The sequence below is a fragment of the Gymnoscopelus braueri genome (assembly GCF_963280865.1).
Source record: "Gymnoscopelus braueri genome assembly, chromosome: 18".
Taxonomy (NCBI): Eukaryota; Metazoa; Chordata; class Actinopteri; order Myctophiformes; family Myctophidae; genus Gymnoscopelus; species Gymnoscopelus braueri.
Window position 1 is genome coordinate 36077039 of NC_137618.1, and position 16513 is coordinate 36093551.

General features: G+C 40.8%; 1 protein-coding gene across 1 annotated transcript; it reads left to right on the forward strand.

Annotated features, from left to right (window-relative positions):
- Positions 1 to 868: 868 nt before the first annotated feature.
- galnt3 (UDP-N-acetyl-alpha-D-galactosamine:polypeptide N-acetylgalactosaminyltransferase 3 (GalNAc-T3)) lies at positions 869 to 16299 on the forward strand. The gene is made up of 12 exons (XM_080412565.1): positions 869 to 961; positions 3709 to 3879; positions 4186 to 4732; positions 5610 to 5782; positions 6608 to 6757; positions 7508 to 7742; positions 8269 to 8386; positions 8522 to 8722; positions 11839 to 11970; positions 12645 to 12746; positions 13633 to 13785; positions 14390 to 16299. The coding sequence occupies exons 3-12, from the start codon at positions 4203 to 4205 to the stop codon at positions 14501 to 14503; spliced, it is 1908 nt and encodes a 635-aa protein (XP_080268691.1). The 5' UTR covers positions 869 to 961; positions 3709 to 3879; positions 4186 to 4202; the 3' UTR covers positions 14504 to 16299.
- The last annotated feature ends 214 nt before the right edge of the window (positions 16300 to 16513 follow it).

Genomic DNA, 16513 nt, shown 5'->3' on the forward strand with positions numbered 1-16513 from the left:
AATGAGGCTCTTACTGACCAATGACCCGGTCATCAAATTATTGGCTCAGGAATGCGACAAGAACAAACAAATCTCCATGAATTCAAGGCTTCATGGGTGTGCAATTGATAGAAAATAATAAACATTTTTGGGTGAACTACTCCTTTAATGCTCAATTGCCGTTTGAAAACTGTAGTCTATTGGACATTGCTCCTTTGCGCCGGGAAAAGAGAAAAAAAATGATGATTTTCCTGACATCATCTGGTGTAAAGTAATTAAGTATATTTACTCAAGTACTGTACTTAAGTACCATTTTTAGGTATTTTTTACTTTCTTCAGTGTTTCCAATTTTCAATACTTTTACTTCTACACCACTACATATCTCAGAGGCAAATATTGTACTTTGTTTTGACTCCACTACGATTATTTGACAGCTTTAGTAGCCTAACTATACTTTGCAGATTTAAATTAATATCACATAACATACATTAACCAATTCAGTCGTATATTTCGGCCATTTGTATACATTTTTAACTTGTGTAATGGGACATTCTGCACAATGAGTACTTTTACTTTTGGTACTTTAAGTAGGTTTTGATGCCAATACTTTTGTACACTAAACACTACTTTTACATTTTGAATTCCGGATTTTTACTTGTAACAGAGTATTTACCTATACGTTGCAGTGTTGATACTTTTACTTGAGTAAAAAAAAAGTGATTACTTTTTCCACCACTGCCTGACATGGAGAATGCCTTGTGGAGAGCCGCGCACAGTGAGTCGCTGCACATGGAGTCATTGTGTAAACCCTTCATTAGCGAGAGAGACTTCAAACTGGGCACCCGAGCAGGCGTCAGACTCCACGTCTTTTCTTCAGCCCCTCAAGCACCGATCACTCCTCATGAATAGGCTACCATTTGGCACCGTGGCGCCGGTGACTTGGCCGACCTGAGGATGGGATCAAAAACTTCACTGGTCCAATGTGAGTGTCAGCTTTTCTTACTTCAACAACAGGCTAATTAGTGAACAAACGCGATGACTTCATTGATTGATTGATTGAATACTTTATTAGCAGTTTGGCCAACAAAAAAAAAGCACAGGAAAGTACAGTTCAATACAAGGTCCGTCTGCTAAGACTCATATGATTATACCCAAGAAAGCGCTATGGCTTGTTTCCATTGGGTTCCTGTATTCAATTCATTGAAACATCTAATGACAGACAGATATGCAATAGCCTACTATGCAAAAACATCATATTTTTTGCATATTTGCGCAATATGGGCATTTTGGCATAGTTTCTTTATTATGGCAGTTGTCATTCCTCTGAAATGACGCTCGACTTGATTGAATTAAACTTTTTTTTTGTTAGACCGTTAACTTTTATCCACATTATTTTACATGTTGTGCTTTAACTTTTACACAAATCGCCGTCAGACGAGCTATAGGCTACATACAATTATTTGTCTTGTTTGTTTGGAGATTATAGTCTTTTCGCCTGAGTCTGAGAGCCTGATTGCATGCCGTGTGTATGTCTGTGTGAGGTAGGCTTCTAGGCTATAGCACTGTTTCCCAAACAGTGGGTCGGGACCCATTTGTGGGTCGCGGACACATTTTTATGGGTCACGAGTAAATGTCAAAACATTAAAAAGAATTTCATGAATAAATAAAAAAATAAAGTTTTTTAAATTCATAAATTAGAAAACAAATATTCGCGCCATGTTGTGAGCTTGTAGATCTGCTAATGTCACTAGTTTGGGTATGGAGCAAACATTTAATTTCTCTTGAGCTAAAAAGTTTGGGAACCACTGGGCTATAGGGTGCGTTCCTCTGCTATTTGTAACCCAGCAACATGTCCCAGTGAATGGCTGGGTGCACAAATCCTATTATTTAAAAGAATCGACACTCTTATTGGATCAGACGTATCCCGCGGAGAGGAGAACACCGTTTCTAATATCAGGGCTGCCTCAGACAACAGGACTCCACATCATTTTAGTTCAATTATCAAACTTGGAAATGGACTTTATATGGGCTTTCCATGGTCTCCCGTCTTTAACAATATTCTGCACAGCAGTAGCTTATACCTGCCTTTGGGACAATGAACACAAAGGAAATAGTAATTTAACTACCAAGACCGGCTTTGTGGATATTGTCTTATTATGTTCATAATAGGCTACTACTGACTCTAGCCTTGGATCAAGACTAGATGTATTTGATCGAGTCTGACTTTTACTTTCGTATGATAGTCTTGGCTAGCACCCCCCCAGTGCGTCCTGCACTTTCACCAGTAAAGCCCGTACTTATCCGTACATGTATAACAATACATATATAAGGTGCTTACCCGGTTGCCCCAAATGTTAACTCGCGCTTCGGAGTCTTTGTACAATGTATTAGACCGAATTTTCAATAAAGAAGTGTTATAATTCCGTCTGTGTCGGATTCTGTCGGAAGTTCCCTGTGTTCCTTAATGGTGGTAGTGACAGGGCGCATCCGGTGAAAGCCGGAATCACACTCGATGTAAACAGGAAGTAAACGAAGGGGGATGGCGTTCGGCCACAGACGGGATTAAAACACTTCTTCATTGAAAAATACGGACTAATACATTGCACAAAGACTCCGAAGCGTGAGTTAACATTTGGGGCAACGGGTTAAGCACCTTATATATTAGTTTTGTACATGTACGGAGAAGTACGGGCTTTACTGGTGAAAGTGCAGGACGCACTGGGGAGTGCAGACCAAGACTATCGTAGATACGAAAGTAAAAGTCAGACTCGATAAAATACATAATAGTCTTGATCCGAGGCTAACTTGATCAAGACTATCGTAACTTCGAGATCAGTTGCGGGTCTGTACCTCTGAGACTGAGAGTATGGATCCAGTTGATGTGTATGCTCTCTCAGAGTTATGGAGGTCCTTGAAATAACATTTTAAAAGTTTCAGAGGACCACTGTTCCATAATAATGCGTAAATAACGCATCTATAATGCCTTATCTTGACAATCCAGAGACCCTTTGTACGCACGCGCGCCAGAGGGTCTCCTCGCCCCTCCCTCTGAGGTACCTGAGAGAGAGAGGAGCGCACCTCCACCAATGTTGCCATGTCGGCTTATTATAAGCGACTTGGGGCTTCTTTTTCTGGAAAGGTTGCTTGTCAATATTGTGGGTTGTGGTTTTTTGTTGCTTGTTTCCAAAGTGTACTTGCTTATTTAGGCTTGCTTCCACATTTTGTAATTATTATTTAAACCAGTGGTTCTCAAATATTTTCATGGAGGGAGCCACAGGGGAGCATTTGTGTTGATAGACTGTTTCAAAAGAATTCCAAATATGCCACATTTTATTGCAGGAGTTTTTTGAAAATAGCAGATCGACAAGCTCACTAGTTGTGAGCTTGTAGATCGTCTGTTTTCAAATAGCCGATGCATAGCATAGGTTTAACCACTTAAACCCCAGCATAGGTATTGTGGGGAAAGCTTTGGCTTTGATTTTCACCGAAGGTTTTCCCCAATGATAACAAAAGCGAAAGCTTAAGCTTTAGTGAAAGTGAAAGCTTTCCCCACAATAACACAAAACAGAAAATACACTAGTATTGAGCCCTGAGGGACTCGGTTACCCATATGAGCTTTAAGTGGTTAAAGTGCTCATGTGGCCTATTAGTCGTTTCTTTGTTTTCCTAGACTGGTTGCTTGTATCTCTCACAAAATATGGCAACTCTGACCTCCACCTGGATCCACAGAGACGGAAGTCTGTCTGCACAGATTGAGCAGCAACGCGACACGGGACGCTCTGGAATTCAAGATAAAGAGTCACTTTTAATAAGTTGCCAAAAATAAAAGCGGCCCAGGATGTTATTCTTTGGATTTTTAAACAACCCCTACGTTTCCTGCGTCATTATGAAGTCTAAATGGTATGTGGTCCTCCTCCTTTTGTCACTCTTTAGAGTAGAATGGAAGTTTGTTGAATGGATAGAACTGTGAAACCACCATGAAACAAAAAGGGATTCATGATGAATGTACAAATCAATTCAGTGTTTTGATGACAATGTTTATCTTAAAGTACACTCTGTTGTAAGGTTTTTAGTGTGACACAGTATTCTCAATGGCATCTCTGTCTCTCACGCTGCATTTGATTTTTTAGTTAGTATTCGCTTTGTGTTTTGTTTCATAACCTATTGGCCGATCATGAGACCTGATCATTTGTCCATTTATTGCAGGTGAAATCAAAGTCTCGATGAAACAACCTCCACTCCTCGCGAGAAGAATGACTACTCTCCGCCGGGTCTTCCGAAGGCGTTTGCACCCGCTCAAGCTGGCGGTGGTGGCCGTCGTCTTTGTCACTTTCTTGTTCTTCATACAACGCGAGGTGGGGAGCCAAAGCCCGGAGCAGGAGGAGCCGTGGCTGAAAGAGATGGCCGTCAAGCGGGACGCCGTGGTGGGCATGGTGATGGGAGCGGTCAACAACCTGAGGGACGCCATGCCAAAGATGCAGATCAGAGCCCCCGTCCGTCAGCAGGACACCGCGGACGGCCTGTCCTGCGTGCCGGGCCACTACGCCGCCGCCGAGCTCCGGCCGGCCCTGCGGCGTCCGCCTCAGAGCCCCCGGGACCCCGGGGCCGCCGGGAAGCCCTTCCACGCGGACTCCCTGAGTCCTGCCGAGCAGAAGGAGAAGGAGAGGGGAGAGGAGAAGCACTGCTTCAACCTGTACGCCAGTGACCGCATCTCCCTGAGCAGAGACCTGGGTCCCGACACCAGACCACCGGAGTATGTCATCTTGATATAAAACAATAACAATAACTTTGCGCCACAAAATACCTGAGTGTGTTAATAACATTCCTGGTTTTGCTGTGTGCCTTCACAATAGCCGAACAGTTTGCCATACCTTCCTAGACGTAACTTGAGAGTGCCACTTCAATTCAACATGAATAAGATAGAACAGGAGACTCATGCCAATCCTGTGTATGTGGTTTGCCAAATGTTGTCACTTTTCAATTACCATGTGATTCTTTTGAAAATATTCTTGATTTAGAGGTGCACAGGAGTCACAGATTTGCTCCACCTAGTGGAGTTAAATATAGCTTCAATGAGTTCCATAGGGTGAATCGGTTTCCTTTTTTTATTTGAGCTTAAAAACTGTCTTACTGGCTCAAAATGTAACCACAGCTACGTATGGAAAAAACCACAGAAGGAAAAGGAGATATGATATAGATTGTTTCCAACAGAAATGCCTGTCTAACCAAAAACAAGTCTATAATATTTGCTATTGGTTACTGGGGGGAAATTTCACTCAAAAACCGCAGGGAGCTTTTTTTCTTTCTCTCACCACTGAAACATTGTTTCAGTGTGTCTGCCCAGTTGATGTGGCCAGTTCAAGAAGAAGTACAGTTATGTTTGGCTAATTAACCCAGTCTGTCCGTGTTCCGACTATTTTAATAGGGTAATTTACAAAGTCTCTCCCACCCTTTAATATGGCTGGGCATTTCAAAGGCCGCCACACATGCCGTGTCACGGCCGAAATGGACACCCCACATGGGAGGGGACCTCTGATGTAATAACCGCAGGGCCCATTGTGCCGCTCGGGGAACTATAAAGGACACTGGATCTCTGTGCTCACTCTCTTGTGTCCCCCTTCTCCCCGCAGATGTATTGAGCAAACGTTCAAGCGATGCCCCCCTCTGCCAACCACCAGTGTGATAATTGTGTTTCACAACGAAGCGTGGAGCACCCTCCTACGGACGGTCTACAGTGTCCTGCACACCTCCCCTGCCGTGCTCCTCAAGGAGATCATCCTGGTGGACGACGCCAGCGTGGACGGTAATGCTCCTCGCAAGGGCCCAAACCATGCAGGGACCACCCTGCTCCTCCTCTCTCTCCGCTGGATTTAATTTCAGACAGCCGGTTTGGGGCGGCCAGGCTGGCCCTTTTTTTTTTGGAGTGCCATGAAATGTGCCGAACGGAGCTCCAGCTCTGTGTGGCTCGTGAAGAGGGGTTACAGCAGGAAACAAGAGGGGCTGCCTAGTGAATACTTTCCTGAGAGGAGCTAGCCGCGGTCATGCTCAAGAAATGAGTCAGAATTGAGTTTGGCTCCTGGAAATGGGTCACAGGTCACGAGTGGGGGGGGGGCGGGAGGGAGGGGGGGGGGGTTCGGGGGGGCGGCAACAAAATGCAGGAGAGAGGAGAAGAGAGGTTTCAGGGAATGAAGTCGGTCTGACACTCAACTGTGTGTGTTTGTGGTAGCAGGGTGCTATTAGAGCTCTGTGGAGCAAACCGACTCCCTGGCTGTGTGTGTAGTCCAGGAGCCGGTCAGATGGACTTGGCAGCCTGCCCATGCTGAGGATACAAGCCAGACGGCTCTCTCTCTCTCTGTTAGCTCTGTGCAATTGTTAGCGTCCATGCTGAGGGCTATGAATGAATCACATTGACACAATGCTGTAGTCATGACGAAAAATCAGTCGGTGGTTTTGATCAAAATGTTCTCCTTTTGTATTTATGTATATTATTGTCTCCTGTAGCTGTAATGCAGTAAAATGGTTATAGGCTTAATCGACATACTGATTGTACCACATTGTGGCCATAATGGTGACCGAGTGTCCATAATTAACCCTGTGTTTATTAACCCTGGATTTCCTATACTTCCAGATGTGTTGAAGGACGAACTGGACGACTATTTGAAGCGTCTGGACATCGTCCGGGTCGTCCGCCAGCGAGAGAGAAAGGGACTCATCACCGCTCGCCTGCTGGGCGCTTCCGTGGCCACCGGCGACACGCTCACCTTCCTGGATGCCCACTGTTAGTCGACACCGGTGATGTCAAAACCACCTGGTTATTCACACACCCTGAATAGACAGTAGGGCTGTCAACTTTCCTCAGAAATTATATTCGAATATTGGTCTAAAAAAATCTCAGATATTCGAATATATTTGAATATTATTATTATAAAAAAATATATCAATAAAAAAAACCCAGAAACAATACAAAAAACAATGTATCGAGTGCTCGAATCCAATAAAACAAATCTTTGTTTTTATAACTTGATACATTGTTTTTTGTATTGTCCCTGTCAAATAAACATTAAAAAAAATATATATATATACATATTTTCCCCATATTCGAGGAATATTCGAAATTCGAATATTAATTCACCAGCCCTAATAGACAGAGACACAGTCCCTCGGACGCACCCATCCAACATGCACCCACTCACTAATCCTACAACCACCACAATGTATGCCTTGTGTTGCAATGCACCTGGCATGGCCAGGCTCAGTTAAAATTACTTGCAGTGTATTTTAATTTAAGGATGTCAACAGGTATTTAGGCCTGCACCGGTGTTGCACATCGAAAATGTGCGGATCTACAGGCTCAACAACCCTGTGGCAGTGTGACACGTTGTGAGCTTGTAGATCGGCTATTTTCAGCGTTCAATACCGCAGCTAAGTATAACTCGGGCGTAAGTCTCTTTATTATTGTACCCCATGTTCTAAAATGATAGTGGATATTATCAAGGCTCATGTTGTGATACATTGTACTGCTTGGCAGGCGAATGCTTTAATGGCTGGTTGGAGCCTCTTCTCGCCAGGATAGCAGAGAACCACACGGTTGTAGTGAGTCCCGACATCACCACGATCGACCTCAACACCTTTGAGTTCATGAAGCCGTCCCCCTATGGCCAGAATCACAACCGGGGCAACTTTGACTGGAGCTTGTCCTTTGGCTGGGAAAGCCTGCCCGACCAAGAGAAACGAAGAAGAGAAGACGAAACGTATCCTATAAAGTGAGAAAACAATCAGTACAGTGTGTGCTTTTATTATTGACTAATATTTCGTATTATTCAGTGGGGGAAAAAGTACTCAAATGTTTTTACTTAAGTAAAAGTATCAATACTGCAATGTAGAAGTACTCAAGTAAAAAGTCTGGTGTTAAAAATTTACTTGAGTAAAAGTACAAAAGTATTGGCATCAAAATGTACTTAAAGTACCAAAAGTAAAAGTACTGACATTTTTGAAAATGGCAGATCTACAAGCTCACAACGCGTCGCAATGCGACGCGTTGTGAGCTTGTAGATCTACTATTTTCAAACAGCCTAGGTATAAAATAAGACTAAAGTGATTAATGTATGTTTTATAATGTAATCATTTATATCTGCAAAGTAATTAGTAACTAAAGTTTTCAAATAATTGTAGTGGAGTAAAAGTACAATATTTGCCTCTGAGATGTAGTGGAGTAGAACTAAAAGTATTGGAAATTGGAAATACTCAAGTACAAATACCTCTACCTTTTTCCCCCTTTTTTCCCTACAGGACGCCAACATTTGCCGGTGGCCTCTTCTCAATTTCAAAAGAATATTTCTATCATGTCGGAAGCTATGATGAAGAAATGGAAATCTGGGGTGGAGAAAACATTGAAATGTCATTCAGAGTAAGAAATCACCGGGCTGTCATACGGGTTCAGTTTCATTTCCTTGGATTCTCTGTCTTTGCCAATATCCCAAAAGTTGCCCAGGTGTGTGTGTGCCTGTGATTACAGATAGTGTTTCATTGCCTTTGGCTGCAGGTGTGGCAGTGTGGAGGTCAGCTTGAGATCATACCCTGCTCCATTGTAGGCCACGTGTTCAGGAACAAGAGTCCTCACACCTTCCCCAAGGGCACGCAGGTCATCGCACGCAACCTGGTGCGCCTGGCCGAGGTCTGGATGGACGACTTCAAGGAGATCTTCTACAGACGCAACCAGCAAGCCACACAGATGGCTAAAGATGTACGTATACTGTTACTGCTCCAGAGACGCTAGTGTGCCTCAGACATTCATTCAGTGTGTTACTCATCACTATGCTCTACACAAATAATTGATTCCTGTCTTAACCCTTTAAGGCCGGGAAGGGAACGCATGTGTGTCATTTTAAGATTTCTTTGGCTATTAAAAAATAGCAGATCTACAAGCTCATAGCAAAAAAGTTTGAAAACCATTGATAACATAGCAACATAAGTAAAACAAATATATAAAAATAAACTTTAGGGAAAAAAAACTGTTAGGATTTAAAAGACATTTGTAAAATCCCCAGAAGCAAAGATTTGAGTTAAAAACTTTCGCTTTAAAAAAGTATATATATATTCGAACTAAAGATTTGCACACATTTTCACAATTTAAAAAAAAAATAGCAGATCTATAAGCTCGTAGCGTGGCACTCGGTGCCGCGCTATGAGCTTGTATATCTGCTGTTTTTATATAGCCAAAGAAATCTTAAAATAACACACAGATGCGTTCCCGGTCTTAAAGGGTTAAACGGCAGGGGTTTCCTCTGGAATGTTTTAATTCAACACTGTCATGCGTGGCAATATGATTTTCTTTTCTTTTCTTTCTTTCTCTTGTTATCGCCTCACGGGGCAAGTTGGGGCAACCCAATGCTGAGCTGTTGGTTTTGTACCGTCAGGACTAAGTCTGAACATGTGTCACATGTATGTATAGCAGCATTCTGTATGGAGAAACCTGGAATTACACAGGCGTGTAGTTAGAGAACCACAGTGTTTTGCTGTTTGTGATTCTCAGTGCATGAAATCCCTGGATATGAGAAGTATTCTTTGACAGAGAGAGAGAGAGATAGATTATTGACTTAGAAACCCTCCGCCTGAGGCTGTTAGAGGTTCAAAGCTGTTAGGAGACAGAGAGCGGGGGGCCCAGGGGAAGTCTACTCGGGTAAATGACACAGACTTTGCAGCGTTTCCCAATACAGGCCCTCATCTTTGTGCCATAAACAGGTCTCCTGGGGCTATACCTCAGAGAGTGGCTAGGCCAGCGGGCCTCTCCCGCTGCCTTCAAACAGACACACTGTCTTTAACAGCCTCAAGGAATCTGCCATAATAGTTTTCAGTGTGTGTGTGTGTGTGTGTGTGTGGTGTTTATCCACGTCATTATAGTAAGTACTCTCATTATTCCAGAGCTGGTGGTGCCCCAAGTCCTTTCAAATGTTCTACACATTAGAACTATGAAAGGAACACTGATTGAATTACTGGTGATTTGTGTTGAAAAAAAGTTGTCATTAGGGCATTGGACCACAGCAACTGCAGTTTGAGAACAGAAGTAATCATATGAGCTGTCCCCTCAGCGAATATTCGGTCAGTTTGGTCTTAGTTAAAGGGGAATTTTGGACTAAAGTTTTCTTACCTTTTCTATGACGTTATGATATCTTAGGATGAATGGTACAGTAGAAAAATTTCATAACTCCACCCCTGAGCCGCCACAGCTTAAAAGGTGCGCGGATAGGCCTTAGGTTAGATCACATATTCTAATAGCTTTTTTTTTTTTTTTTTTTTGAGAAATGACGTTCATAGTGACAGAACACTGTCCCCAAAAAAAAAAAAAAAAAAACAGAAGTCTCGCTAGACGAGATTGAAATCTCGAGATTTCAATCTCGTCTAGCGAGACTTCTGTTTTTTTTTTTTTTTTTTTTTTTTGGTTGCATAGTGTTCTGTCACTATGAACGTCAGATCTCACCAAAAAAAACTTTAAAAAAAACTATTAAAATATGTGATCTAACCTAAGGCCTATCCGCGCACCTTTTAAGCTGTGGCGGCTCAGGGGTGGAGTTCTACTGTACCATTCATCCTAAGATATCATAACGTCATAGAAAAGGTAAGAAAACTTTAGTCCAAAATTCCCCTTTAAGACCTGAGGCCGATTTAAAAAAAATATCTAAATCCTAACAGTTTTTTAAAAATAATGTTAAAAAAAAAATCACGATTTTTCAAAAATAGCAGATCTACAAGCTCATAGCGCGGCACTCGGTGCCGCGCTATGAGATTGTATATCTGCTATTTTTGAATATCCAAAGAAATCTAAAGTGACACAGATGCGTTCCAGGTCTCAATGGGTTAAGCTAGACTTTGTTTGTTGAATAAAACATTTTTTCTTTCTTGGAAAAACGATGTGCACATCTTTTGTTAAACTCTAAATATAACCCTTTACCTCTAGACAATCGGCCAATAGCCGTTGTGAAATCAGTCTAGACTAGACATATTCCTGTACCTACCGTGTTTAGTCGAGGGTATAGCCCAAGTTAAATGAGGAAAGTAAGACAGTGAAAGTATTCTTGATTTCGTACTGCATGCTATTTATTTGTGCTTGTGTTTATACTATATGAGTTGACAATGCTTTTGTGTGTATGTGCAATTTGATAAAATCAGATGAGGGTTTAGTAGAATAGTGCCATTTCAATAGTTAACCCTTTCAATGCGGGAACGCATCTGTCATTTTAGATTTCTTTGGCTATATTCAAATAGCAGATCTACAAGCTCATAGCGTGGCACAGAGTTTGTAGCTATGAGCTTGTAGATCTGCTATTTTTGAAAAATCTTGAAAAATCTTTGAATATATATTTTTTTAAAGCGAACATTTGTAAAACGTTTAGTTAGCAAAGATTTGAGTTACAAATGTGCGCTTAAAAAATAAAAGAATCTGAATATTTGCACAAATTTTCAGGATTTTTCAAAAATAGCAGATCTACAAGCTCATAGCGCGGCATTCGGTGCCGCGCTATGAGCTTGTAGATCTGCTATTTTTGAATAGCCCAAAGGAATCTTCATCAACCACCTCTGCACAGTGTAGAAAGTGGTACAGGAAGTGGTCATTTTGAGTCTGTACTCTGGTAGCCTGATTCATACTTGGTTGCGCTTCATGTCTCAAATCGGAAAATAGCCGATCTACAAGCTTGGCTGTGACACGTTGTGACCTCGTAGAACTGCTACTTTCGGTGCGAGAGACACCGGCGCGCAACCAAGTATAAATCGGGCTTTATACAGAGTCCTTGGCCAGTGTTTAGAAAATGATCAAAAGTTCCCCTGCTGTAATGGCTGCCCGGGAATTGTTTTCCCACACAGAGAACCTTTGGAGACGTCTCCAAACGCATCGAGCTGCGCGAACGACTGCAGTGCAAGAGCTTCTCCTGGTATTTAAACAACGTCTATCCAGAGGCCTTCATTCCTGATCTCAACCCACTCCACTTTGGCTCGGTAAGACCACATGTACCGCACCGCTGCCTTCCTCGACCGTTTCTTTCACAACCTCACAACTGTCTGGCCACTGTGGGTTTAACCACAGCGTGGAGGGCCTCCAGAATGAGCTTGTTCCAGTTGGCCACGGCCAGAGGTGGAAAGTAACCTAGTACATTTACCCAAGTGCTGTACTTTAGATTTTTTTTTTAGGTACTTGTGCTTGACCATAGTATGTCCATTTTTCAATACTTTATACTTTTACTCCACTACATCTCAGAGGTATTCTACTTCTTACTCCACTACAATTATTTTAAAACTGTAGTTACAAGTTACTTGAAAGATTTTGATTATTATTACAAAACATAGTTACAGTACATTAACCAACTAATTCCTATGTTTCATCTATTAAAAAATCTACAAGCTCAGAGCAAATATTTACCTTTACTTTTGGTACTTAATATATTTAAGTACCAAAGTACTTAATATATTTTGATGCCAATACTTTTGTACTTTTACTCAAGTAACTTTTTGAATACAGGACCTTGTAACAGAGTATTTTCTACCTTGTGGTATTGAGTACTTCTTCCACCAACTGGACAGTGCTAAAAGCATGCGAGCAGCAAGATGTCGTAGATGTTTGAACAGCTTGCGTTACTGAATTACTTGTGTGTGTTTTGTCATCCGCCCCACAGGTGAAAAACGTTGGTAAAGACTCATGTCTGGACACTGGGGAAAACAACGAGGGCGGGAAACAACTGATCATGTACCCCTGTCACGGTCTAGGAGGAAATCAGGTAGGATGGGGGTTCATTTTTATCTTATCCGATTGCTGAGTTTGTTCGTAAATCTATGCCCTACTTTTAGTGTCATGCAAAAATAGCAAAAATCTACAAGCTCACAACATGTGAGTTTGTTTTCACCATTTCTGAAAACCTTTGAAAGTAAAAGTTGTTCAGTCTGTCTGTGGGTTTATCTAACCAATGAAAAAGTATTAACAAGAACTTGTGACTAAATAACTACATTGGGTCCATTTGTAACTGGTTCATTTTGTCCCATATCGTTAACACTAAGACAGGAACGCGTCTGTGTCACTTGAGATTTCTTTGGCTATTCAAAAGTAGCAGATCTACAAGCTCATAGCGCGGCATCGTGAAAATGTCTGCAAATCTTTGAATATATTTATATATACATCTTTGACTCAAATCTTTGCTTCTGGGGGTCCCTTGAACAAAATATTTTCAGATGGCTGTCCGGGGCCGAATACATATAATTCTGGGGGTCCTTGACATGAAAAAGCTTGAGAATCACTGATATTATAACAACATACGTTTAAAAACATTTTTTTAGGATTTAGAAGACATTTGTAGAATCCCCCAGAAGCAAAGATTTGAGTAAAAATGTCCGCTTTAAAAAATATATATATTCAAAGATTTGCACACATTTTCACGATTTTTCAAAAAATAGCAGATCTACAAGCTCATAGCGCGGCACTCGGTGCCGCGCTATGAGCTTGTAGATCTGCTATTTTTGAATAGCCCAAAGAAATCTTAAAATGACACAGATGCGTTCCCGGTCTTAAAAGGTAAAAAAGTAAGGTTTCTACCCGACAGTGACAAAAATAAGTAATACTCTGTTGTTTCAATCAGAGTATGTGATGGTTTTCTAATTGTTTTTTTTTAGTATTTTGAGTTCTCCACACATCATGAGATCAGACACAACATTCAGAAAGAGCTGTGCTTACACGGGGCGGAGGGGGTTGTGAAACTGGAGGACTGCCAATATAAGGGCAAGAACACGTTCGTCGGAGCCCCGCAAAAGTGGGAGTTGAAGGAGGTGAGCGTTGTCTACGACCAGTGGCGGGAAAAAGTACTCGCGTATTTTACTTAAGTAAAAGCATCAATACCGCAATGTAGAAGTACTAACAAGTAAAAGTCCGGAATTCAAAATGCACTTGAGTAAAAGTACAAAAGTATTGGAATCAAAATGTACTTAAAGTACCAAAAGTAGAAAGTACTCATTATGCACACTGTCCCATTTCACAAGTTTTCAAATGTATAAAATTCTTTTGAAAATAGCAGATCTACAAGCTCACAATGCGTCGCGATGCGACGCATTGTGAGCTTGTAGAAATGTATAGGGCAATGTAGTGGGTAATGTATGTTTTGTAATAATAATCAATCTACAAAGTAACTAAAAGTGTTTTATAATTGTAGTGGAGTAAAAGTATAATATTTATCTCTGAGATGTAGTGGTGTGGAAATTGGAAATACTCAAGCAAAGTACAAATACTTCAAAAGTATACTTAAGTACAGTACTATGTAAATGTATTGCCGTTCTTTTCGTCAGCACTTTTGGACTTTTGAATGTCGGGACAACTTTTGACATTTATTTTTCTTGTAAGAAGTAATACGTTTTGTCTGTCTCCTGTCCATTATAGACCCAGTTATTCTACGTGCCAGGATGGAACATGTGTTTAACTTCCCGATTCGAGCACCCATCACTGACTGCCTGCAATCCATCGGACAGATTCCAGCTCTGGTTCTTCCACTGATCAACCGTGGACCTCCTTTTACCAATGAACACACACACTGTATGCGTGTGCATACTAGGACCATGGCTATAAAGCCGTTAACATACTTTTAGTTTTTTTTAGATTCACGACTGCATCAAGCTTTTAATTTATTTTTTTATAATAGAAGAACTGAACTGCTGCTGGAAAGTTTGGACTTTTGAAGATGTTTGCGTGCAACCGCCGGAAGGAAGCATTCAATCTTCTTCAGACTGTGACTGTGTATGTTTGCTTTTCAAGCTTCTTTACCAAGCAAAGCCACGACGTTCTGCTGATGAGGCTGTGAATTGAAATTCATGGCACAAATGAAGAGGCCTCTCCTTTTGTCTTTGGGGGGGAAAAAAAAAAGTTCCCCAATTTTGCAGTGGTGGAAAGTAACTAAGTAAATGTACTTAAGTACAATTTTGAGGTATTTGTACTTTACTTGAGTATTTCCAATTTCCAATACTTTTACTTCTACTCCACTACATCTGAGAGGCAAATATTGTACTTTTACTCCACTACAATTATTTGAAAACTTTAGTTTCTATTTACTTTTCAGATATAAATTATTACATTATTCACCTGTTTCCTAGGCTGTGTGTTTTCCACTTCCTGTCGATTTGATCCAATGAAATCCAATGAAACTGGTCAGATGACCAATGATATCCAATGAAATCGACAGGAAGTGGAAAACACACAGCCTAGGAAACAGGTGAATAACCACTTTAGCCCTATTGTATACCTATTCTATTTGAAAATAGCCGATCTACAAACTTACAACGCGTCGTGACTCGTTGTGAGCTTGTAGATCTGCTATTTTCAAACATTTTAGTACTTTTACTTTTGGTACTTTAAGTACATTTTGACGCTAATACTTTTGTACTTTTACTCAAGTAAATGTTTAATTCTGGACTTTTACTTGTAACGGAGTATTTCTACATTGCAGTATTGGTACTTTTACTTAAGTAAAGAATTGTTGTACTTCTTCCACCACTGCAATTTTGTTCTAATCAACCATTATTTGAATATTCTTCTTATTTTTATCTAAGTTTTATCTTCAACGACAACTCTGAATAATTTATGAAAAGAACTATATATAAATCTATCGCACCGTATACTGTAGTAGATCATGCAAAATGCGACAAAAAGAAATGTTTTACATGGGTGCAATTTAGACATTCCGAAGTCCACAAATAATGCACCAAAGACACTGACCAGGAAGGCTTGAATCATGTTTGTTGAATTGTGTAGCACTACTTTTTTGTATGTAAAGCCAAACTGGACACTACTTCCTCATTGTTGAGAAATATCCAGTGGCAAACATTCATGTAATAATCATGATTACCACTAGGGGGGGAGGTCTTCCTCTTATGTTGCAGGGTTTGAGGCTGCAGAATAATAACCCACATTTACAGTCACAGAGTGCCTTCCAACAGAGAGGTCAGAGTTGGGTTCACTTTAACAAACCATTCTAGGAATGAGTTTACTTCCAAAGCCAAGAATGGGACAGCGTTTTTCATACAAATATTGTTAGATTCATATTGTACATAAAGAGAGAAAGCGTAAAGGATATATTTTTAGTGTGCTAGGTATAGTTGCAGTTCCCATTTTAGAATTGACCCCTAAGATGCTGCAGATACTGTATATAATAATATGCAGTGGAACAAAATGCCTTATTTTATTTTTTTGTGTTCATGATTGGATTGGAATGGAATTGTAGTGCAAACCCTGTAGTGAACGTACAAATACAAATGTATTTGGCCTCCATTTTATGTTCGAATTAAATAATGTATTTGAAAATCTTGAGTGACCTTTAATTGCTCTAGTCTAACCTCAAAGTATTCATGGGACTGGGGTTGCCATGTTTTCAGTTAAATGATAGTTGCCAAATTCGTAAAAAAAAAGATGCTTAATCACTGAATGCTTCAGTGATTAAGCAGATTTTCTATTCATGTAGAATTAATAACTTGGATAATAGGTTATGAATATCTCGGCTGTCCGGCAGGAACC

Coding starts and splice junctions, on each gene's coding strand:
- galnt3 (XM_080412565.1), top strand. CDS start 4,203: ATGAAACAACCTCCACTCCTCGCGAGAAGAATGACTACTCTCCGCCGG. Junction 8,723..11,838: donor CCACACAGATGGCTAAAGAT/GTACGTATACTG, acceptor TTTCCCACACAG/AGAACCTTTGGAGACGTCTC. Junction 11,971..12,644: donor ACCCACTCCACTTTGGCTCG/GTAAGACCACAT, acceptor TCCGCCCCACAG/GTGAAAAACGTTGGTAAAGA.